This window comes from Agelaius phoeniceus, chromosome 9, assembly GCF_051311805.1.
Source record: "Agelaius phoeniceus isolate bAgePho1 chromosome 9, bAgePho1.hap1, whole genome shotgun sequence".
Classification (NCBI taxonomy): domain Eukaryota; kingdom Metazoa; phylum Chordata; class Aves; order Passeriformes; family Icteridae; genus Agelaius; species Agelaius phoeniceus.
In genome coordinates this window covers 17,989,830-18,013,448 of record NC_135273.1, presented here as the reverse complement: position 1 = coordinate 18,013,448, position 23,619 = coordinate 17,989,830, and the positions used below count along the sequence as shown (strand labels likewise).

At 41.7% G+C, this 23,619-nt stretch overlaps 1 protein-coding gene across 3 annotated transcripts in view; it reads right to left on the bottom strand.

Annotated features, from left to right (window-relative positions):
- ARHGAP22 (Rho GTPase activating protein 22) overlaps positions 1 to 23,619 on the bottom strand; it is a 120,726-nt gene that overhangs the window by 34,199 nt on the left and 62,908 nt on the right. Inside the window, exons 1-2 of one of the 3 annotated variants that reach the window (XM_077183104.1) lie at positions 21,117 to 21,246; positions 5,865 to 6,041 (exon numbers count right to left, since the gene is read on the bottom strand). In XM_077183104.1, the coding sequence (XP_077039219.1) occupies positions 5,865 to 6,041; positions 21,117 to 21,168 (229 nt within the window). In that variant the 5' untranslated portion in view covers positions 21,169 to 21,246. Of the gene's footprint in view, positions 1 to 5,864; positions 6,042 to 21,116; positions 21,247 to 23,619 lie in introns of those variants that run through there. The other 2 variants (XM_077183102.1, XM_077183103.1) reach the window with 2 other exon arrangements.

Sequence of the window (23,619 nt, the reverse complement as noted above, 5' to 3'; positions counted from 1 at the left end):
TCATCTGATGCACCAATCAGTCCTCCCAATATCATCTGCAAGCTTGCTGAGGATGTACTCTGCCCCATTATCTAGGTCATTAACAAAGCTGTTAAACAGTCCTGGCCCCAGCACTGCCCTTCACATCCCTTGCCAGATTCAACTCCACATTGCTTTAGCCTTCCTAAGTCCACTCCTGCACGCTCAGGAATTTCTCTGTATTCCTCCTCTTAGGTCACCTGTCCCTGCTTCCACTTCTATGCTTCCTTTTTAGCTAATGAGCTTTGTCACAAGCATCTTGTCCAACCATGCAAACCTCTGCCACCTTTGCTCTGTTTCCTGCACAAGCAAGGGGATTCTTGAGACTGAAGGATGTAACCCTTGACAATCCTGGTTGTCAAGGTCTCCTGGTTCCCTCTTCTCTTCAGGATCATACCCCATGGCATTCTTCCAAACATATCCCTGTAGTCAAGGTCCATGGGAGGAATCTTTCTCTGAGCCTTGCAGAATGATGCCATCAGAGTGGCTCTTCTACAGACAGTCATTATCACCTCAGGCAAGTCATCTGATTGCTCAATATTTCAGATCCCTCCTTAACAAAAAATGAGGACAATTGTGTTTCCCTACCTCAAGGCTGTAACATGATGGTAAAATATGTTGGTCATAAAGCAGTAACAGAAGCCCCAGATATATCTGACAGAGATACATCAGAAAAAAAAAAAAAAAAGAATTTAATCAGGTCTCAGAAACAGATCTTAAAACATTCTTTGTTGTAAACAGTTCTGGCAGCAAGATCCACTCCCATCTTACTTTAGTTACTGTATCTTAGTTTCCATATCTACCATTTGTGTACCATTTGTGACACTTTTGCCTGGGGGCAAGGCTAACCCAGCAGCTCCTCACATCTGAGCTGACTCAGGCATCCCCTGGTCCTGGGCAGATACTGACCCCATAACCCCATCATCCTTCTCTTCCTCTTCCCCTGGCTGGGCCCATCTCCCAGCATTAGACAGCAGCAGGAGCAAACACTGATAAGCTGCATCAGGCGCCAGCTATCTCAGTGCAGAGATAACAGCAGGTATCAGGCACAACAAACACCCAGTGCCACTCCCCACACACCTGGGGGAGCCTGCCCAGGGGAAGCCCACCCTGACACCTCCTGAAGGGGCTCCTCCTGACCCAGTCAGGAATCCTACTTGAGACTGTCACTCTGTGGGACCCTGCAAACAAGGGAGTAGAAATCACATCTTTGTCTTCAGACTGGGCAAATACCAGAAGCCAATTCCCTCCTCCTCTTTGTTACCTCTTCAGAGGTATTTTAGCATCTTAAGTTCACTGACATGGCTCTAGGTTTATGCTGCTCTTACTGGAAAATTCCCATCTTACAGGTGGAAAAATGAAAATCAAGACTCCCAAAACATAATGTCGTACCCTAGCTCCTAAATAGTTTGGCATCCTGGTGGATATGCATGTAATATCAGTATCTGACCCTTCAAAGCAGTCATGTTTGCTCTCATGCAGATGTTATCTCAAAGATATTTACTCATCAAAAGCAGGATCCCTAATTAGCCCTATGCAGGGTTAATCTTCCATTACCCATTAGGACATGGAGCCAGGAATTAAATTACACCTCAGACACCTTGTCCCACATCTTTCAGCTCTCCCCTAATACAAGACAATTTCACAGGGCCCTGGCTCCCAAAATACCCCAAAATTTGCTGGCAGAAGGATAAGAATCCACACATCATGGTTTATCTATATGGGAAAGGTGTCTGGAATAAATGACAGGAGAACAGCTTCTTCAGTGGACATTTCTTCAGGCCCCACCAGTTTTACAGTGACTATTCCTCCTGAATAGAAAAACTATTCATGAAGCTCTGGCAACACAATTACTTTGTCACAGGGTAAAGCTCTTCATGTTTGCCTAAGGGGAAACACATCCCTTCCAACTGCTTCACCTCCCCTCCATCACAAGTAACTGATGAAAGTTTGGGATGAAGAGGAGGAGAAATTAGGATAAAGTAATGGAGAAAGAAAGGGGCTGAGACATGTATTTCTGGCAGAGAAGCAAGGAACTGCTCATGGCAAGACAGAATATGTAAACAGAAGAAAACAAACACAAACATAAATCAAGATTAACACAGAATGATTCTGTCCCCATGCTGTGCTGGTTTTGTGCTGAGCTGTGAGAGAATTATGCCACCTGGCATTCAACTCAGGCACCAAAAAGTTTAGGTTTTGTGTCTCATGGCCAGAAATTCAGTCCTAGACAAACTCTGCTTTACAGATGACCTAAGACAGAAATGAGGAAGGCACATGGAAAGGAACTTCTCTGCAGTGGCTGTACCTCCTCAGACTAGAAGTACAGTCCCACCACACTTATACAGACCAAGACCTCCTCTCTCCCCCAGCTACATCAAAAACTTCCAATCCAGCTTGGGAGAGCAAGAGCAAGGTCACTCTCACCCAAGCCTATGGGCACAAACCCTTTGATTTAGCACTGTGGCACTGCTACCTGCACTTCACATCAATGAGCACTCACTGAACAGCACGACTGTGGGACACAGAGGGACTCTCCAGATAAGCTTTTAGTGGTACAAGCATGGAGCAAAATTAATCACAGAGGTTTGAAGGATCATAAAAAACAGTTTGAATCATCCTCTGTCAGAATCTGCTCCAAAACTCACTTTTATCAAGTCACTGTGACAAACTTCTTTCTTAATGGCAATCAAAATGTATGGAGTACTCTCAAATCTCAGTTTACACAATCTTCTGCTCTAAATGAGATGTACTAGACTCAAGAACTCAGGAGCCTGAAACTCAAGGAAACTTGTTAGAGATTATTTTCCCTATAAACAAGACAGCTCTACTTCAAAAGACTTAGGAACTCTACAATTTTATTTTAAGGCCACATTTGAAGCGTATTTCAAAGAACACATTCCATACGGCTTTTAAACCTGACTGCATCTTCTATCAGTAATTTGTGAACCTCAGCTGCTTTGGGGAGTTTTCTGTTTTATTTTAAGAAGACTTTGCTGTTCACCTTTAAGCACAGTTCATATGCCCTCATCAGCATAAGAAGGTACCCTCAACCCTTTTTTATTTATGTTTCTTCAATACATCAGCAAAGATTAAAGTGTGGTTAAGCCACTCCTTTTATCTTGGCATAATTCATTTTTACACCATATCAACCTTCTCCAGGGCTGGATATTTGCATATTAATAATAAAGCCTGCTTTTTAACTCCTCCCTTTAGCTTAATATATTAAAAAGCGTTGATAGATAAGACTTAGCTTTCAAATTAGCGGTGGTGGCAAAGCAGAGTTCAAATTATTCCATTAAAACAGAGACAGCTATGTTTATTGTCCTCCCACATTTGAGTTAAGCTGGAATTTCACTCAGAGACACTGTCCTGCTCTGATTATGATGAAGAAGGTGTAAGTTTGATCATTTCCCCAAATTGGCTAAAAAACCTTTGGGAACGACAGTTTGAATATCTTTACTGTTTCCCAGTCACTGGCATTCCTGCACATTCTTTCTGAAGTGCAAAGAAACAGAGGATGCAGCTCCGTGGTTTCTTTAAGCCATTTATGCGTGGGTTGCAGGCAGAAGAAGCAGCCTGCCCCTCTCCACGCCATCGTGTCTCCCCAGTGGAATTACTGGTGCTGCAGCTGCATGGTTGGCAGGGCCAAGGAATCAATCTACCTACAAACTCACCCTCCCCACCTTGTATTTCCTGCCAGGTCGTTTCCTACGGCACAACTCACACCACCAGTGTCAGCAGAAGGAAGCGTGGTGGGACACAGCTGCCGGGGGGTAGAAGACCCCTCCTGACAGTAGCTGGCACTTGACCAGCTCAGAGAAGTGGCCACAACATAAGAAATTGCAGAAAAAACAGATGCACAATAGCAGTTCTTTCCAACTCTGCAAACTCCAGTGCTTCTCTTCTACAGTGCTTAAGCTGGCTCTCACCAACAGCCAAAGCAGCCTTTACTGACTTTGATCACTGAACCACATCAAGTCTGCAGGATGTGAAAATAGCAACAAACAGAAGCTCCTGTATTCCCCCTGCACTAATCTCCCCTGTGCTGCCTTGCTTCCACATTCTCATGATTTAATATTTTTTGATGCCTCATAAAGCTCCAGTTCCTGGAATCAATGTAAGAGTATCTGCCTCATTTAAAGAAAAGACCAAAATATTATTTGACTGCTTTGCAGAGAAATTCAAAGGTAAAGAAAATTAGTGAAATAATCAGGACAATACTAGTCCCATAAAGAAACAAACAAAAAACCCCCAGGAAATCCATCACTACCTATATGTCATTCTCATGCTTCTGTTTTTAAAATATTAGGATTTAAAATTATTTATTATTTAAATATGTGAAGATATTTGCTTTTAAACTACTTGGAGAGATGGACAAAACATGAAGGGAAATTTGCACTGATACCAGCAGTGCTGACAATATCATGCCCTAAAGATGGCTATTGCTAGAGAGTGCACCATTTGTCATGACTGAATGTCTCCTTCTTCCTCACAGTATTTTTTGAATGTACATTGCAAAGTTATAAAATACACACTGTAACATCAACTACAAACAGCTACAGAAATACCAGCTCTGAGAGTATGAGACTTGTGGTGGAGGATCTGCTCTGACCTCAGTCTAAAAGACCCTTCACTGTGGACTGGAATTCAGAAGGGAAGCAAAGGAAGCACATCCTCATATTTGAGGAGAAATTCTGGTAGTACAGTCTTCTACTAGCAAAGAAGGCTTTTTCTGCCCTCAGCACAATGGCATCACATGCAACCTCAGATCAGACACAAGGTAACTTTTGTACCTACACCTTCTCTGCCAAGGGAAAGAAGGACCTTGGAAAGAACTGCATCAGTAGAAATTTTATCTCCTCCAGACAAACCAAGTGCTGCTACCCAGAGAACCCAAATTTCAAGAGTCACTTGAAAAAAAACAAAACAAAAAAAATCCCCAAACCCAAGACAAAAGTTACTAACAACCATTGGATCTTAGTACATCAAGGTCACTTTTTACCCCCTAGATCCAGGAAAACTAGTAACTTCATTTCAGCAGGAGTAATTGTATTACCTAACCCTTATCTGTCACTCTTTTATCTGTACCTCTCACAAGAGGCTGACAGCACTGTCTGCCTGTGATACCACTGTTTGCATGCACTCCATCAGTAGTACCCAAGCCACTTCAAAGCACAGTGTCCAGGACCAGGCCAGCAGCTGCTGTCACCAACACCAAACCCAGAAGAAAACATCTGTGAGTCCTTGTTCTATGCAAAAACAGAAAAACAACTCCTACCTAGTCTACTGACTTGAGAATTCAAAGATTGTGGGATAATATCAACAACGAAAGTCTGGATGTTTTGTTCATTTTAACTACAGGGATTGTCAACAGCTGTATTACCCTACAGGTGTTTGCTCAGCCTGACCCTCTTCTTCCTTAGGCTACATCCTCAGCGAAGCCAGTGGAAGCTTTGCCTTCTCAACTGGGCCCTACATTAACTTAATTAAAGTTTTGCTGTCTCTGGCTGTATGGATGTTCAAGATGGGCATCTGCCTCATGGAAGAAAATTGAGATAACTGGACAGAATCCTTCATTCCCATGAGGTCCACTGAATATTTTGCTGTAAAGAATTGAATACTGACAGTAGTATGTTTGTTACTACCACCCCTTTCTGAGATAGTTATACACTGTGGATGTGCACTCTCCTTTCATTCCTGTCCATCCCCTACCAAAAACAAAACAAAAAAACCCCAACCCCATCCCTTGCTTCAAAACATTTCAGACAATCAGGAACTTATCTAGACATCTCAATGATTTTACAGTGTAACACATATCCTAGTATCACAAGAATATGTTTTACCTTGAGGCAAATGTTTTAATTTATGTGCATGTGAGCTATTTGCAATACCTCCACCAAATGGAGCCCATATAACCCGTCGGATGGCTTTCACCCAATCTTCCATTTCATTCTGGGAATTAGCCATGAGCAGGAAAGCCTCATGATTGACAGGCGTCTTTTCCCGGTCCCCTGCACCACCTGAAAGACAGAATACAAATCTCTTTTAGCAGCCTGTTTAAAAGAGAGCAACCAAAGTTTAACACCACCAAAAATCTCAGTCAAAATAATTAAATTACTATTTTAATTGAGCAGTTTTACAGACAATTCCTGCAGATGTGCTGTGGCACCCACAGAGCACAGGTTGATGGAAGATCAAAGCAGAAGTGCAAAATATGCATTTCCAGTGTGGGAAACCTGGAGATGTTGTACCTGTTGTCTCAGCAATAAGAAAAGTGAAAGCACAGGCCGTAAGACTCTATAGGAAAAGAAATTAATTCCACGTACCTGTGCTGAGTATTGAGAGATTTTTATCCAAAAGTGGGACCAAGTGGAGTGTAAAATATTTTAAAATGCTTCAGATGTAGAAGTCACAAGATCATCCACTTTCCCCAAGTCTCTGGGATATTTATAGTCTCAATACAAAGAAAGAGACCTATTCTGATTTTGCATCCAATTTAGAAGAAAGTTAAGAGCTGGGGATATGATTCTGACTCTTCCACTTGATGTAAAAATTTTAGGAGCTATTAATGTTGGTGTGCAGAAAAGTCCTGACCAGAATATCAAATTCACTCAAGCTGTCACAAAAAACCTCTCCCTTGTGGATATTTCAATACTCGAAACATTTTGACCCCGCTTTTCCTGTTTCATTTTTAGGTCAGCACTCACTCCAACAATTTAAATCTTCCCCTCACCCTTCATTTTATGTTCCAGAGCTGGATACAACCTAGTGAGTGCCACACAAACACATAAAAGCTTTATTAGAAGAGCCTCTGTATGAAAAGGCTACTGATCCTGTCCAATTCAGCAGCTGCATCCCCAGCAGCCTGGAGCTTCCCCATCACCATGGAAACTGCCTTTGGCTTTGCTGTGGAGATAACATCTGAGCTCTGTGTCACTGTCATTTCCACGCTTACTTGGCTCTCAGCACCTACTGGCAAGCTGAAGCTGCCAGCCTGTGCTGAGCAGCTGAGATTGCCTGCCCATGGAATTCAGAGATAAGAGCACAATGATGGTATGCTGTGGTTTCTGCAGAGCTGATTTAGCATACGCAGAACATGTGCTTCTTAAATCCTCACTAATCTGGGGAAAGAAGCAAGCTGGGAGCTGCCTGCAAGCCAAGGAAGTACTTTTTCTTGCTATTAATTGTTTTCTTGCCTTGACAGACTCATGGAACATTTATTGATTTGCAAAGCAGAAGTGGTAAAATGAGATGCTTTGGGAAGTATTTTGTGGTTCTCCGAGAAGCAATTCACTAAACTGGGAAACTGAGGCAGTCTTTCAGTAAAGAGGAGAAACAGCAGCCACCAGGGACTAGCTGTGCAGCTTAAGAAACAAAAGCCATGATGTTTTTCCTCCTCCACATGTACCCAAATCCTCTTGGACAGTCTCCCATTTTTTGATTTACTGAATTATTCATATTCCTTAAGGTATATAAGAGAACAGCTCTCTAGCTCAAGGCTAGGTGCAGGCATCTGAACAGATCAGTGTTCCACCATCTTCCACTGCAAGGATGACATGCTTCATCCTCTGCATACAAAACTGCCTGTGCAGGAAACTGCAGCCTGTAGAATTCCTGTCACTGTCTAAATCTTTTTTAGCAGCATACTCAACCTCATGGTGAATGCAGAGGTTGTGAAGTCTAATTCTTGCACCTTACCCAGCTGACCTACTGACACACCCTTTCCCATAATCAAATGACACACCTACACACCTACTGACACACCCTTTCCCATAATCAAATGTTTCATAAGAGATACAATTCAAAGGGGCTTTCCACAGCCCTCAATACACATCAGAAATGGGTTTTAGGATGTGGTGTTTGGCACATAGGTGGCCAGAGCTCAAGCTAGGCCGTCATTCTTCAAAGGAATTAAACAGCCTCAAAAAGACATTTACTGTATGGGTCCCACCACCAGCAAACAACTGAGTTTGGTCAAGATTAAAATATATCTTGCTCTTAAGTTTAAAGGGATCAGCTGAGATCTTGCCCACCCAAGCCATGAAGGGCAAGAAGAGACCAGAACCTTGTCTTAGAATTAATCACAAACTGTAAATTCAGTGGAGTTAGCTGCACTAACCCATACAAAGATTGCCATAAGAAGCAGAATAAGCAGAGGATGATGGCTTACTGGACTTCTGCAAAACTGGCATCAGCATCTTCTACAGTACAGGAATTACTGTACCAGAGGGAGCTGACTACAAGTCCCCTTCCCCTAAGATGCTACTTTGGACCAGCCAGCTGCTTTCTAAACCTTCAGAGACAGTTTTCAGGCAAGCATTTAGGGGAAAAATATAAAAACATTTATAATTCTATTTGAGTCTGTAAATAGCAAAAACTGGATGGGAAAAACAGATTTTTGTACACACCAGACCTGAGATTCTGCCAAAGACTACATATAGTTCCTCCATGTTTGGCTTTCCCCACTGAAACTTGAAATAGGAGCAAGGCCATGACCCTACAATCTGCCTGTGGGAGAGTCAGTAGTGCTAGACATGTAAGTACAAGCAAATGAAAGCAACTCCACACATGAAGGCCAGTTTAAAAATAAGAAATAAGCACTTCAGAATTGCTTATGTTAGCATAATGTGACTATCCAGTGGCAGAGCATGGAGACCCACCTGTAAACATTTTTCTTTTTAGGAACATTTTACTCATATTTCTTTGTACACTTGGCTGGTTCCTTCCACTACATCCTTGAGGCATCAAGCAGAAAAATTAGGGGTTTCTAAAAGGCAGAGTTCAGACTCATCTCTCTCTATATTGTGACATTCAACAGCTTTTCAGTGTTGGTAGTCACAAGAATGAGACACAGCCAATTCAAACACCCACAAACAAATAAACAGCCCAAGGAAACAATGTCACAAGAAACTTTGAAGTCTAGAATTTTACCTGAAATTCACAGATTGTTTCTTTTATGGGCTCAGACACAAAGCAGGATCCTATTATGGATTTCAGGTTTGTATTGGAAACACAACACTCCATCAATTCAAACACACTAGACTTTAGGAATTGTTTTAGAAAATAATTTCAAAGCTTCCTGCCCAGAAACACTTGCAGACAGAATTTTAGTTTCACCTCTCACAGCAGGATGAAGTTCATATTCAGCTACTGAATTCACACCTCTTCTCTGCCACTATGGGAGATCCATCCCTTTCTCACTCATCTTTAATCAAGCTCCCATATAAACAGGACTGAGCCTCAGAGACAACCCCTGTGTAGCTCAGGATTGCCATGGGCAGACATTCCAGTCCTTTTGCTCAAGCCTACTTTAATCTCCTGACTAAAGACAAAATAAAACTGTCTGCAAACACAAGTGTGTCAAAAGATGTGGCAGGAACAGGGGTCTTAACTCTGGGGATGAACAGTCCACTGTTTTAGCATTAGCCTATGACCAGGGCACCCTGAATTCAGTTGCCTGCTGCAGCCTTGCTGTGAATGCTGGACAGGATGCACTGGATTTCATCCTTATCCACAAAGCAAGTTGGCAGCTCAATTTGCCTCTCATCCAGTGTACAAAAACCAAAGAGCCTGAAGAGTGGGAAAGGTGATGGCAGCCCTGTCAACATACACAGTACATGTAAGAGCCTAGAAGGACTGAGAGACTTGTTTGGTTGTTGCTCCCCATCAAAACTGGGGATCCATCCACCCAGCTGACTGGAGTGCTTTGCTGCCCCTGTCCCAAGGTACCTTTGCCAGAGCTCTTTACACACCCTGGTAGGTTTCTTAGCCTGGGGGAGCAGTTTAGCTCCAAGCCCCCAGCTGCAGTGCACAAATGCTCTCTTCTCTCCAGGACCAGACTAACTCAAGCTAGCACAACTGCTCTCCTCTGCCTCCACTCATGGTTTCTTCATTTCACATGGCCTGGGAGCAATGACCTGCTAATGGCAGCAGGCACCTCAGAGTAGCGTCCACCTCCCAGTCCTTAGATGTGACCCTCCTTTCAGCTTTCCTCCCATGCCCCACAAAAGGGAAGGTTAAATACAAAAATGCTGGGACTAAATCTCGCTAAATGTGAGATGGGGTGCTGCAACAGCAGCAGGGGTCACCATCTACTCTTCAAGGCCCTGTTTACTGAAAATTCTTTTTTTGACCATCCTTAGACACGTAAGCATTCACTGGAATGTGCAGAACATAAGGTATCATTTTCTTATGCTTGTTCTGCCCCATATCCCTGTTCAAAGAACTGCAACAGACAGGTTGCATCTCTGCCTTTATACAGCCCTTTCCAATGAGGAAAAGCTTGAATTTTTTTGTTTGCCTTGAACCTCATTCACTCAAGCTTAACCTTCTGAAGATCACTTGTGAAGCCAAGCCTTACATCCCCTTTGTCCATATGGAAAAGAAATTCAGGGGGAACAGGACTGGACTTCTGCATGGAGATGAGACTGCCTCACTGCATGTAAAAGGAGGAACTTTCATATTCTCAAGCAAAGCTGCTGTTGAGTTCTGAAGTTGGCAGCTTCTTTCTTTGCTTCGGTAACTTCTCTTACTTCCACCTCCTCCCTCTGGTTTGCCTTTCACCCATTTCTTACATCATTCCTCTTACTGATGTGCTTGTGTATTGTCCTTATATGAGAAGCTACCCCACTGCAGTAGCTTGTGTACGTGTACACACTGCCCTGTTTGGTGTTTGCAGTGTTTGTTTGGTGTTTGCAGGGCTTTGGTGTGGACAGCAGCTGCAGCGCTGTCAGGGAGCGATTCCAGCGGGGGCTGAGCAGCAGCTCCAGGCGGGATGGGGAAGGGTGCCTGGTGGGAATCAGGGCCCAGCTGACGTGCCTGCCCTCAGTGCTGCAGCAGGTAGGGACAGGAAGCCTCTGACTGCAGACAAGCAGCAACAAAGACCTTGACAATTGGTCAAAAAGTAGCACTCACTGCCGAAAAGAACAACTGCGATGATTCATCTTCCTGACCTGGTCTTTATGATTGACTTTAAGGTGAGTATCAGAATTTGGGGCTCAAAGATCACCCTGATAATAAAGAAGGTGAAAAAAGAGGAGATGAATTCTGACAAGCATAAGTCAGCTCTGTTAGAGAGAATCTTTCTTTGCACAGCAGTGAAAAAAACCCAAAGAAAACCAATCTTGATCTTTGGATCAAGAGACGAAAGAAATATCAATGAGTAAGCACAAGTTCATTAAGAATGCTTTGAATAGACACTTGAAACCTAATTCCATTTCTTCAGTCTTCTTACCTTTGATTTCAGCTAATGTTGGAAGTGCTCTACCCTGAGCACTTTCCACCCCAATCAAAGGTTTCCACAAGGCTGAATGCTGGAGATAGACCCTGTCTATTACAGCTGAAACCTGGGCTAACCTGCCACCAGCATCAGTTTAAACTTCTCTGCTTTTTTTTCTTTTTTTTCTGAATTATTTTTTAATAAAAGGGGAAATTTTCTGTGAATATGAAACTCATCTTGAAATGGTCCATTTAGGCTGCCTGAGAACAGAAAAAAGAACAAGCAAAATCTGAAGTAGCCAAGGAGTAAGATAAAAACCAAGGAAAACTGGGGGTTTCCCAGCAGGGGTATGATTTGTGAGGAATTAAACAGTACAGTAAACAGTGATGTGTGATTGCCATGATTTTATTTGTTTGTATCTGTCCATCTATCCCCACCCACCCATCTATTTATATATGGAATATATGAGTTGGAAGTTGATTTGGAGCTAATGCATGATCGTATTTTAAAAGGCATACAAAACTAAGAAAAAACAAGGCACAAGAATTTAGTATCATGTGGAGTACAAATGAAAGAAACAAGCTTTGAATCAAAATACATTCACTGTGTCACAGTTCCAATGGACAACATAATCACATTTTTTTCTAAAGAAACAGACACCTTTGTAGGTGAAAGGTGTTTCATTTCCACAGTTTGGAAGGAGCTTAGGGGGATTTTAGCATTCAACATTCATTTGGTTGTGTCAATGAGAAAAAGGAAATCCTAAATACCCTTTATTGTAATGAGGAAGTTCAGCTCAAACTGACACAGTTCACATTTTTGTAGAGCAGGATTTACAAGCATGCACTAAAATCTCATTGACTTCTCAGTCAAATATTAAATGTATAATTTCCTTAAGCACTTTTTATTTCACCAAGTTCCTTGGTAGCTCCAAGCAGAATTTGATCAAATTTTCCAAGTCAAAATCACTGCAGAGGATTTTGATGAGTCTGTAAATGGTTTTTTGATACCATATTTTAGACCTCATCCCAGAGAATAAAGTTAAAGCCTGCAAACATTCTAAAGTCACTGCCATCTATTAAGCAATCCAAAAGCCCTGTGATCTCTTCTCCCCTCCCATGCCTTCTGTGGTTTCAGAAGCCATTAAACTGCTTTAAAAATGCACCAACAAAGAGATGAGACCTCAGAGCTGTGGTTTCTTATGCAAAAACATCTGACAAGATTTAACATGAACAGAGTCACTAATAAAGCTTCTCTGTACTGGTACAGGGACTACAGAAAACCCTTATAAACCTAAGGCTAGTGATTTGTGTCAGTTGTCAGTTTCAAGTGTAGGATTACTGAAACTATATGAAAGAAATGAGATTAAACTAAATCTTTGACCTGTTATACATATAACCTGTGTCTGGTTAGCTTGACTCTCCTGCCTGGAGATGTCTTTCTTGATAATGCATGTGACCTTATTACTCTAGACTTTTATCTATTAATTAAAGTGAAGAACTGTTTAAGACTACCAACCACTTCAAATAAAGCAATGCTTGGAAATAAACAGAACCCATATTCCAGGTAGGCCAAATGCTAGTAAAGTGATGTCACACTCCAGGAACCACAGCAAGCAGAAAAAAAATGATGCAAGGTAAGAGGAAGGGAGAAAAATAACTTCAAGTACTTGTCAAGAAAAAGTAAGTAGAATTGCACACAAGCTTCACCTTGAACTTTTGCTTGTAAAACCTGCTTACATGAGTTCAGTGCTGTGTAATGATTGAGTCTAATTGAGCTGATTTTTCCTTAATGTGCTTTGTCTGCCCTTGTCTTAACTTCTCAAAGTTTCAATTAAAAAGGCTCAGTCATTTTAAAGTTATACTTCTGGCATTAAAAACCTATTTATTGTACTAGTACACCCATGCTCTCATGTCTCCCTGTTTCCAGTTATTTGCAATTTTAGACAGGAGAGTACCACTGTGCTGCCTGGGATGTGCTGCTCACTGTGGCCATGAAGTACAGCTCAGGCTGAAGTGACTCACAGTGGAGGAAAGGCCACTTCTACTGCAGCAGCCCAATATTTAGAGTTCAGATGAGCCCAGGATAACATGCAACTAAGTACACTTTTTTCAAGGACACAGCATCTCCCTCCTACCAGCACAGCTCAGGCACCAATCCCTCCCCATTCTGCCCACTACTACTTTGCTCCATGAAAGGAGCAGACATTAACAATGATCACACTGCCTCCCCAAATACAGGGGTTTCAGGAGCTTGTGGAATGTGCCCCCAACGCCATACAGGATCCCTATAAACAAGCTGTGTTTTAACTGCTTTGTTATCAGCTTCTACTGGCTAGCAGCAAGGGATGAAAACTTTCCAGCATGGTCACAGCTAGTTTAGGAGGCCAGCAAAGTGGAGCCAATCAGCAATAACGAACACGAGCAACAACTACTACACCAGCAGTTTCTAGGAGGTGCATAGCACCACTTCACTTTTGTGGTGATCTGCATGTTTCATCCCAGGTGAGAATTCCAGAGTACCAATATTCTAATCACATCCAAAGATGCCTCAGGAGTTAGACTTCTTTAAACCCTTCTGGCTCTTGACTCAAATAATGATTCCTGATAGGAGGTTACTGTGGAGATTGAGGATGTTCAATTCAAAGCCTGCATCGTAACAGAGGCTTCTTAGGTGGAGCTCTCACTGTGCAAGGGCACTTTCACTGCCTCTTACAGCAGTATCTACTGACAAAGCAGACAAATTTAGGGTATAGGGCTGCCTCTGCCAATGCTAATACTGCTTTTTTGCCAGAGCTCCCAATGGAAAAGAATCTGAAAGTGTTGGGAGCCTGGGCATAGTTGCAGTTCATCTTCCATTTACACACAGTTGTGCTTCAGAACTCACAAACCTTTCCTTCAGAATCTGTCTGATAGTTACCAGCTCTCAAGGAGCTGTTCACTTCATGATCTGCCCATGTCAGAATAACAAAAACTTCTACCCCTCTCTACAAGTGTGCTGGGGGGGCAAGGGGGAAAGAAGTAATTTCATCCTTTCATGGAAGAAGACCTGGTGATGGCAGGACATTTTTTCCCCCAGCACACTCTGCAGACAGCCTCGTACCAAGCGCAGGTTGCTTTCCCTTACCCTCCTTTCTTCCACTCCAGAAAACTAACCCTTACTACCTTTCCTCAGCAAATTTCAGACCCAGAGGTTTACAATGAGCCCAGACTTTATGGTGATGGTGTGGAACTGCCTGGACTCTGTGCCTACAGCCATTTTGCTAACCTCTGATTCGAAATGAGAGGAAATGAATTATTTCTCAGGCCAGCAGAAGCCACGCACTCACCGTGGGGCCACCTGGCAGGAGCTGTGTGTCTGTCCCTGCAAGGCAGGAGGCATCTAAATTAAGTCAACTTAATTTGAGGGCACAAAAAGGAAACTACAAGTATAAGCATGAAAGACTCAGAAAATAGTAGCACAGTGCAAAACAGGCCATATGGTTCCACGTGGTTCTCCAAAGCAGCAAGTGTTCAACACTTCTGAAGAATGTATCAAATTATGTATTCCAACTGTGGTTATGTTTACATGCTATTATAAGGGAGGAAATTCCTTCCTGACCAAAGATGATGATACTTCATGCTTTGAAAAATCTGAATGAAAATGACTGGATAATTTTTATGCATTACCATGCAACCACAAGTAATTTTCTAATTCTCATAAATTCCTTCAAATCTTTGACACCAAAACCAAAAGTTGACAAAAATTTTATATTCTGACAAGAAATTACTTACTGTAACATCAGAATAGTGAATTTTTATCTATTTTTTCTTTAATAATTTCATATTGGAGAGATAATACCCAACTTCTGCACTTTTTCTGAACTATCATGCTCACATTTGCCAGGTCTGCTCCATGACAGGAATGAAGTGGGTCATGCCTCCTGAATACATCTCTCTACAACCACCTTCTTCCTCCACCTTGCCCCTCATATGCCTATTTTTTCTTTCTCCTGCACTTAATCCACCATGAAACCGAAGACATCCTCACTGTATTTTTAAAAGACTACATGTCTCCCATCTTAGCCAAAGCTCTGAACCTTGAGCTAAGGAGAATGGAAGAAGCCATCCCCTGGTAAAGCCTAGGCTGCAGATGCCAGAGCTTCTAGCTGAGCCTGTAAAGACTCTGATTCTCTGTAGACTGAATACAGAGTACTGCAGAAATTCAAGCCAACCAATTACGAACATTATTATCTTCTTTAGTAAAGTAACTGAAGCTTTACAAGCACAGTTTTGGCAGCAGCAAATTAATGGACTATCATTAAGGATGCAACAGTTGCAGACTTTGTTTTTACAAAAAACGAAGCTATTTGTCACATTAACACAGAAAAAGGACTGAAATGCCAAAGCATATATACTGTAGGCCTTTGGCAAAACGCTGACAAGTTTGAGGAAACCCTTGCCAATACTAATGATGAGACAATGCAGATGGAAGTTCTGCTGATCCACATCCAAACTTAGGAGCTCAGGGATATTCTGATCCAAGTCTGTAGCCTTGTTACAGTTTGCACAGACTAACAGTTTTATAGCAGCCTCTTCCTGTATGTGGCTAAGCACTGAGTGACCAATAAACCTTCTAAGCATGACTGTAGCACACAGCATTCTTCACTGCCACAACAACGCTCCTTGGGAAAAAGTGGGAAGTACACGCTTGTCACTCAGAACACAACTCTGGGTGGCTAAAGGACTCCAGGCTGGGCAGTGCAAAAAGCTGGGCATTTTATTAACAAAGGAAACTAAAAGAATTTCCACAAAGGAGCACAGAAAGGAAGCAAATGCTCAACAGACATCACAACTCTCAAGAACCTGCCCCAAAAGTCCTGAAGGCTAACACAGCAACCAAGTGCAATAGAACAACCTTCTCCTGGTGTGAGAGCATATTTGCTGCATGGATGACCACACTGGGCAGCCAAATTCTGTAACTACACCCCAGTTATCTCCAGAGCAAGAAACATTGCACATATATTTTAAGACCCACATATTGTGGGGAAACCCAACCATCAATGCATTTTATGATGTTCAAATCGGAAGCTGAAGTTCTTATCCTAAAGAACTGAAAAGCCTTACTCAATGCTTGTAGTGATATACCACTTAAATGGAAATGCCAGCATTACTATTTGAGCTGATTCTGCTAGTGGTATGAACAACATAAATTAAATCTAATTACACAGATTTAGGCCACAGAGAACTAGAACTTCCATGAGACCAGCAGAATATCATCCTCACTATTTGGAATGCCCTCTATAGGCAATATATTTGTTTATTTTTATGCTTATAGTAGCAGAAAGCCCATTTTGAAAATGCTGACAAAAGTGGGCTGCTGCACAGATTCACTGAGTCTGGGTGGTCCACTAAGAAAAAAGCAAGGAGGAAACAGGGCACACGTATCTGCCTTGTGAGCCTCCTCTCTCTCCTCACCCTGCTCCTTTCTCCAGGGCACAGAACTGCATGCAGCCATTGCAGGCAGAATGTGTTATAAGAATTTGTAGTCAAAGCAGAATAACAGCCAGAAACCAGGAACTGCTCAGCCAATGACAGGGCACGTATTAAAAAGCCCTCCAGCTTCCGTTTCAAAACAAAGAAATCTTGATAAGCCTAAAGGCAGCAGCTGCTGCCAGCAGCATGCAGCCATCCTTACCTTGGGGACACCTGCTGACTGCTGCCTGTTTAATATTACATTAAAACAGCAGCTTTCCAAATAATGAATTATGTATCTATAGTGAAGCTGTGGTACACAGGGGGCTGGGAGGACACGGTTCGGAAATCGAAGAACCATTTGGGTTAATGGTCTGCAAGGCTGGGAAAAAAAATTACTGATGGCTTCAGGATTTGTCAGAGCCCCAATCAGGCTACAGAAGGAATGAGGGGAGCATAGCACGTGCTCCCTACTCTTCCCTTCTACATTTTTTAAATTAAGAGCAATCAGATGAGTTTGAAAGTCCCTAAAAGGGGATATAAATCTAAAACACAGGGAAAAATAAAAGGGCTATAAGCTTGTATGGCTTGTGACTGCAGCCAGTTTCAGTGCATCTTGAATTAAAGACAGAGAAGGTTCCACTGTATCATGTTCTTTATTTAAATGGTTCATACTGTGAAAGCAGAAACCCAAGACAGCAGTAAACTATTGTCTTCAAAGCCTGGTCTCTGCCAGTTACCTATAAGTGAAAACTCAATCCATGGTCTCCAAAGCAAATCTGCAAGCACTTGTCAAACAGACACAGCTTCTCCAGCCTTTCAGAGAGGTTTTAATTTTCTTGCCTTGTTTAATTTAAGATCACCAGTTAGGTGATCCGGATGCCTAATTGTGAAAGCATTACATGCTTGTAATGATCATAATGAAGGGGTATATTTCTAAATGCACAGTCAAGCACTTGTAAGCCTCAAATGCAGATATTCTACTTATATTGATATATTGTAGATATTCTACTCCTGTCTATGAGTCTAAATATGAGGAAGGCTGGTTCTCAGGAAGCCAACAGTAGAAAGAACTCTTTATACCATACTCCTTATCCTAAGATGAACATCATCTAGTCCAGTTCTTTTACTGTTTTTTGCTGAACACAAAGGGCGAGCCCACAACATTAAAGAACACTCCTCTCCTTTGAAGTTTAGGTTGTTTGGCTTGTCTGGCTACAAACTAAAACTGCACCTTAATCATCCAGCTTTGAAGTCCTGTAAATCTACAGCTGCAGAAAAGTAAGGACCACTTGGCAATAAAATATTAAATTCTTTTGAATTAAAGTGGAAAAGGCTTTCCTGAAACTGAAACTTTCTGTTTTGCCCACTAGAAACGAAGACATAAGTGAAAAATTGACAATGACTTGCCAGATCACAGGCAAATATGACTGTATGACATTTTATAGCCCAATTTTGAATAGTATTGAGCCAGTGCTCAGGAAATGGCCAAAGAAAACAAAAAAAATTATTGGAAAAAGACATGAGAAAACTGAAGGTTTTAACAACAGGCTGCAAAGATTAATAAATAGTTTCATTGTTTTGATGCCTTAAATAAGGTGTGTATGTGGATGTAACTGATAGGAGTTTGATTGAGGTTAAACTGATAATAGGAAAAAACAAAGAAATTTTAGAGTTCAGAATCTGCCTGTTTAACAGAGGGCATGAGTAGGGTAAGGCTGTGTGACCAAATGAGACCTACAGGAATTCTCCACAGGCCCAACAGTCTGCATAGCAAAGGATATACAGCAAGAGAGAACACTACTCTGGCTTGGGTCTTTCATTTCAGGCATGTCTGGAAACTCTTGCAGCTTCCACAAAAACAAGCAGAGAATTAATTCAAAACACAGTGTGGCCTGGCCTGGAATACTAGTGAGGAGATAAAATGGTGCATTGTGAGAATAAATCTCACTTGGAAAGAAACAGGCTTCAGCTACAACCTGGTATGAAAGAGCTAAGCCACAAAATCCTGCACTTCCTGGGATTTCAGATATAAGACTTTGGAGAATCAGCTTCCAGTTCCCATCTATGCTGTCCACTTCTTGTATTAATCTAGGCCAGTTCCCTCTCAAGGCTGAACCAGGAGCATTTACCTGGGAGTTTTGTTTCCCATTTGGCCATGAACTTGTCCACAGCCCAGCTTCTGTCCCTAGACCATCTGAACCTGTGGCAAGGAGACCACAGATCATACACTAATCTCACTCCTCCTAATGGTTTGCTCCTTCCCTGTTCAGAGACACAGAGAACAGCAAGGTCAGAACCACTGGAGCCTGTGGCTGCTACAGTTTTTATGCAACCACATTTTTGATGCTATGCCTAGGGCACTCTAATCATTTAGCACCTTTGAACAACCACATTTACTTACTGGGAAGGATGTCCTTACTCAGATGACAGTAAAACCCTCTGCAAATTAAGTGCTTTCTGAAAGGGAGTTAAAGGGAATTGCCTTAAGTAACTGGATGGAAAGTGGCTCAAAAGCTGTCCGGAGTCCAGCTTCTTCAAAGCAAGCTTAGCGACAGACTGACACTGAGCAGCTCATGGAGAAGCTCAGCTACCTCAGCATTTCCCACTCAGACACACACTGATTTAGCACTGCCCTTCCCAGACTGTCCTGGAAGCAAGAAGAGAAGAGATAGCACACAGCAAAGAGGGCACCAGAAGGAATCAGGAGTCCCTACCCTGCCAGCGAGCCCGATTCAGGAGATGTTCTGGACAGTTTGATGGATTTTGCAGATCACATAGCTTTTGGCAGAAACAGACTCCAAGAAGCAGCACCCTCAGTTCAGTTGGCTGACAATTTTCCTGTTGGTAGTGACTCACTGAGAGTACAACTGGCTGGTGCTCCCTGAACATCCCTCAGCTGTCTCTCAAAAGCCCAGCCTTACCTCTCCTGGCTGCACCGCCAGCCCCTCCCTGCAATGCAGACCCAGGTAAGGCAGGCACCTTTCCTCAGCCCCTGTCTAGAAACACATTGCTACTGTGGCCCGTACCAGAAGGGAACGAAGCACTGGACAGCTGGGTGCCCCCAGGAGATGAGCAAAAATCATCCTATGCCACCTTGGAAAGTGGCATTTATATGTATACATGTACAACAAAACTCTAAAAACTAATTTGTCACAATCAAATTAATAATCCAGTTATAATATTTTTTCCTTCTTTTTAATAAAAGCTTTACTGAGATAATTCTATCCCTAGTGATTTCTGAATTATTGTGTAAATTTGTACGCGCATACATATTTCATTCAATAAAATACCAAATAGTTGGAACCAGCATCTACAGGTCAGTTTAACTAAATTATCACATCTCAACTGCTACTTCTTGTGCAATCCCATTTTAAAATAGGACCCAGAAGAAAACAAAAAAGGTAATGCAAATTTGTTCTCTTTAACTTTTTTTCCAAGAAATTTTCATCATATGTACACCAGTGATGAAAACCTTTACAATTCCCATTTGCATGTATCCCTTAGAAAAATTTAATATGTAAACAAGGAATTAGAGAAATGCACATATTAAGTAAACACCAACATTCATAAATGCCAAGTAATATATATAAAATAAGCCAGGTGAGTAAGTCAGATTCCTCAGATCCTGTGGAACTAATGCATGTCCCAGACACACGAAATCACTGCCATTTGTTTTTATGCAAACCCCACTTCTGGACTGCTGGCTAAACAACAGATGTCACAATGAAGACACATGCAAAGAAGAAAATAATTTACAATCAATGTGTGTATTGGGACTTTACTACACTGTCAATTTCTACAATGCTAGAGGCAGATTGCTCTCATGAAGAGCTGTGTATGTACCGGGAGAAAAATCAGTATTTCCTGAAAAAGCCCACACAGCAATTTACAAAGTGAATCTCATAACAGCAAGCTGAAAAATCTGTGTGGAGTCATGCACAGGTAGCCCTACATGGGAGAGATGCTAAGAGGAAATATGCTGTTCCTTCACTAAGTATAATTTATTTTATTGTTTCAGTGTAGATTGAAAATAAAACACTCCTTTTGCACAAAAGAGACAAAAAATAGTGGACCATTACTCAGCTGCCTACTTAAACTTATCTGTAAAAACAAACACACATATTCTCTGTTGCTGTTTTGTTCTGCATCAGGGATTCCATCCCTGTGCAAAACACATGCTCCATGTTTAAAGAGTTAAACATCCTCTCGCTTAGTCGGCTTTTCTGAATGTAAAATGCAGGATAATAACATACACTGTATCTTGAACCAAAACTGCACACAGCCCAACAAAACCCCCAGTGCTGAACGACAGGCAGCATGAATAGATCCATTTCCACTGCTTGTTAATTCAAAATAAATCCTTTACTGTGATTTAAAGCAAAACAGACAACACTAAACACATCAAAAATATCGTGACTTACCCTTTCGGAGACACTTGCTTTTCTTAAGATATTTGGCAGTAAAAAACGGCATGGCTGCAACACTGAGGTTTCAGCCAAAGCTGACCTTTTATTATCAAGTGCTAAGAGCAAAATGAACAGACCAAAGAGAGAAAGCAAATTATTATACCAGATCTTTAAAATGCTCAGAGATGAGCAAAGGGAATTCAGAGTGGGATAAAGTATGTCAAGTTGCACGGTGGGGATTGCAGATATCTTTCTGCTCATTAGCACTGCTGTTTGAGTTATTTAAAGTGTGCTCGGGGGAAATGAGGACAATTTCCATGACAATATGTACAGTATCATATAAGGAGGAAGCATTTTTTTTCAGGCAGAACTTCTGCATTACTCAGCTGCTACAGACACATATGTTGAAAAGAAAAAAAAACACAACAGGTTTGGATAACACAAAAAACCTGATTCTATTAACCAGTCCTTGTCCTGAGTAGAAAATGTAGAACTATAAATCTCCTGTCATGTCACTATAAATCCTCTGTTATATCTCTTCATTTCCTCCTTAGGCACTTCTGGCTATCTCCTTGTTTCCACTTAGGCACAAGAAAATTTGCTTCAGGATGTTTTGATTCCAGACACTCATCCCAGTACCCCATGCCTCAGTTTCCCTGCTTTTCAAATGGGGCAACAGTGTGACAGTGCTTCTATTTAAACAACAACAACAAAAAAATCTTTGAGACTCTTGGGCAGTGGGTAATAAGAACCAGGGCTTAACCCCATTGCTTTATCCTATATGATTACAGCTGTTTATTTCCCCTTAATCTGCCATGTTGCTTTTAGGTCTCCTAAAAATCTTTTGCTTTTATTCTACCAAGATGACCTGATTTTGAAATTCAGTCTTATTCCTGTTGCTTCTGCTGCCTCTCTGGAGTGTTTAAGGCAGTTTGGTACTGACTTCCTATCTTTTTAATTCCATACAGTTGGGATTGACATTTATGGCAATGCCATTTATCAGTGTTTGCCTCCTTCTAGTCACCTACCTCTAAATTCACTCAACAGCATATTGGTTGGATAGGCAACACCTCATTCCTTGGAATATAAAGGACAATGCCAGAAATTTGACTACCCAGTCCTGGGCATACTAATGTTTCTATGCTTCAAGTCCTTCTATGTGTAATGACCCAAAGATAGAATTCACCCTTTTAAAGGTTCATGGATTTATAGAAAATTCATAAATAGAAATAATCCATACTTCCAGTAGTGCTTTAGCTCTTGGCCTTTACTGATTTCAGTCTTTGGGTACTGCCAAGTCATCAGTGCACTGAGATACAAGAAAGCAGCTACTTGTCAGCAAGGGAAAACGTTTTGTAACCCATAACCATTAACCCACTGACTGGATCTGAAGTCAGCTTTCTAGACTGGCAAAGGAACTGATCCAAAGGAAACCAGCATTAGTCTCATAAGGTAAAAGAATATACAACACTATAATGAAGACTGTACAAACCAGGGCTGCACTTCACAACATATGGAGCTCCCAGCTGTGCCTTTTCTTGAACCATTTGTTGTCGGCACAGAAAAATATTAAGTTTTTTGGGAAAGACAAATTTTATGCTCAAGAAAAATCCATTCAGCAAGCCATCTGAAAAACTTCACCACAGGTTAGAATTCATAAATGCCATGATATTCAATAGGATGTCATTGTTCTTGTATCTGTACCATCACACAAAAAAAAACCCTGAACCAAACAACCCAACAACTGTCTTCTCTTTCATTAGATAGTTTTGAAATCAGTTGACAAGCTTTCAGGCATAAATAATTCTTCCATAGCACACCTCAAGCTAAGGTCAGGTTAACCTGATATTGTAAAATCCCATTTCGTTCTTAAGCATGTATGGAGCAGAGAGGAACAGTAGAAAGGAAAGAGATGAGGAAAGAGTCCCTATGAGTCAGTGACAGAGGCAACTGCCATCTGTGAACCACTGCAGGCTGTGGGTTGGACTTGGGGAATGTACAGATCACAAAAGGAGGAAGCATTTTTTCAGGTAGAACTTTCGCATTACTCAGCTACCATAGCAACATATCACCTTGAAATGGGGGCCCTTGGTGATGGCCCAATCTACACCATATTTAATCTGGAAACACTGCCTGATCTTGTGTCATCAAAAAACTCCCTCCACATTCCCCCAGATTTAACATAATTTATGACCTCACAAATCTTCCCATGGATATCTGGAAATATTTGGGGGTGGGGGCCATTTCCAACACTCCCAATTCCTTCCAGCAGACCCTAAACAAAAATTTGCTCTAGAATCTAGTTATTTTGAAGGAGAAGTTAAATAGTCAGGATAAACTCTGAGCTCATTCCTAAACCTTATGACACTTCCTCGTGCTATCACTGTGTGGTACATGGGAAAAGATGTCATGCCCAAACAGCCCTCAAAACACCAGCTTCCTCTTTGCCAGCAAACATGTCCCACACGCAGTGACACACCATACTGGAGTTCCTGATGAACTAAGTCTGCCTTTTTGC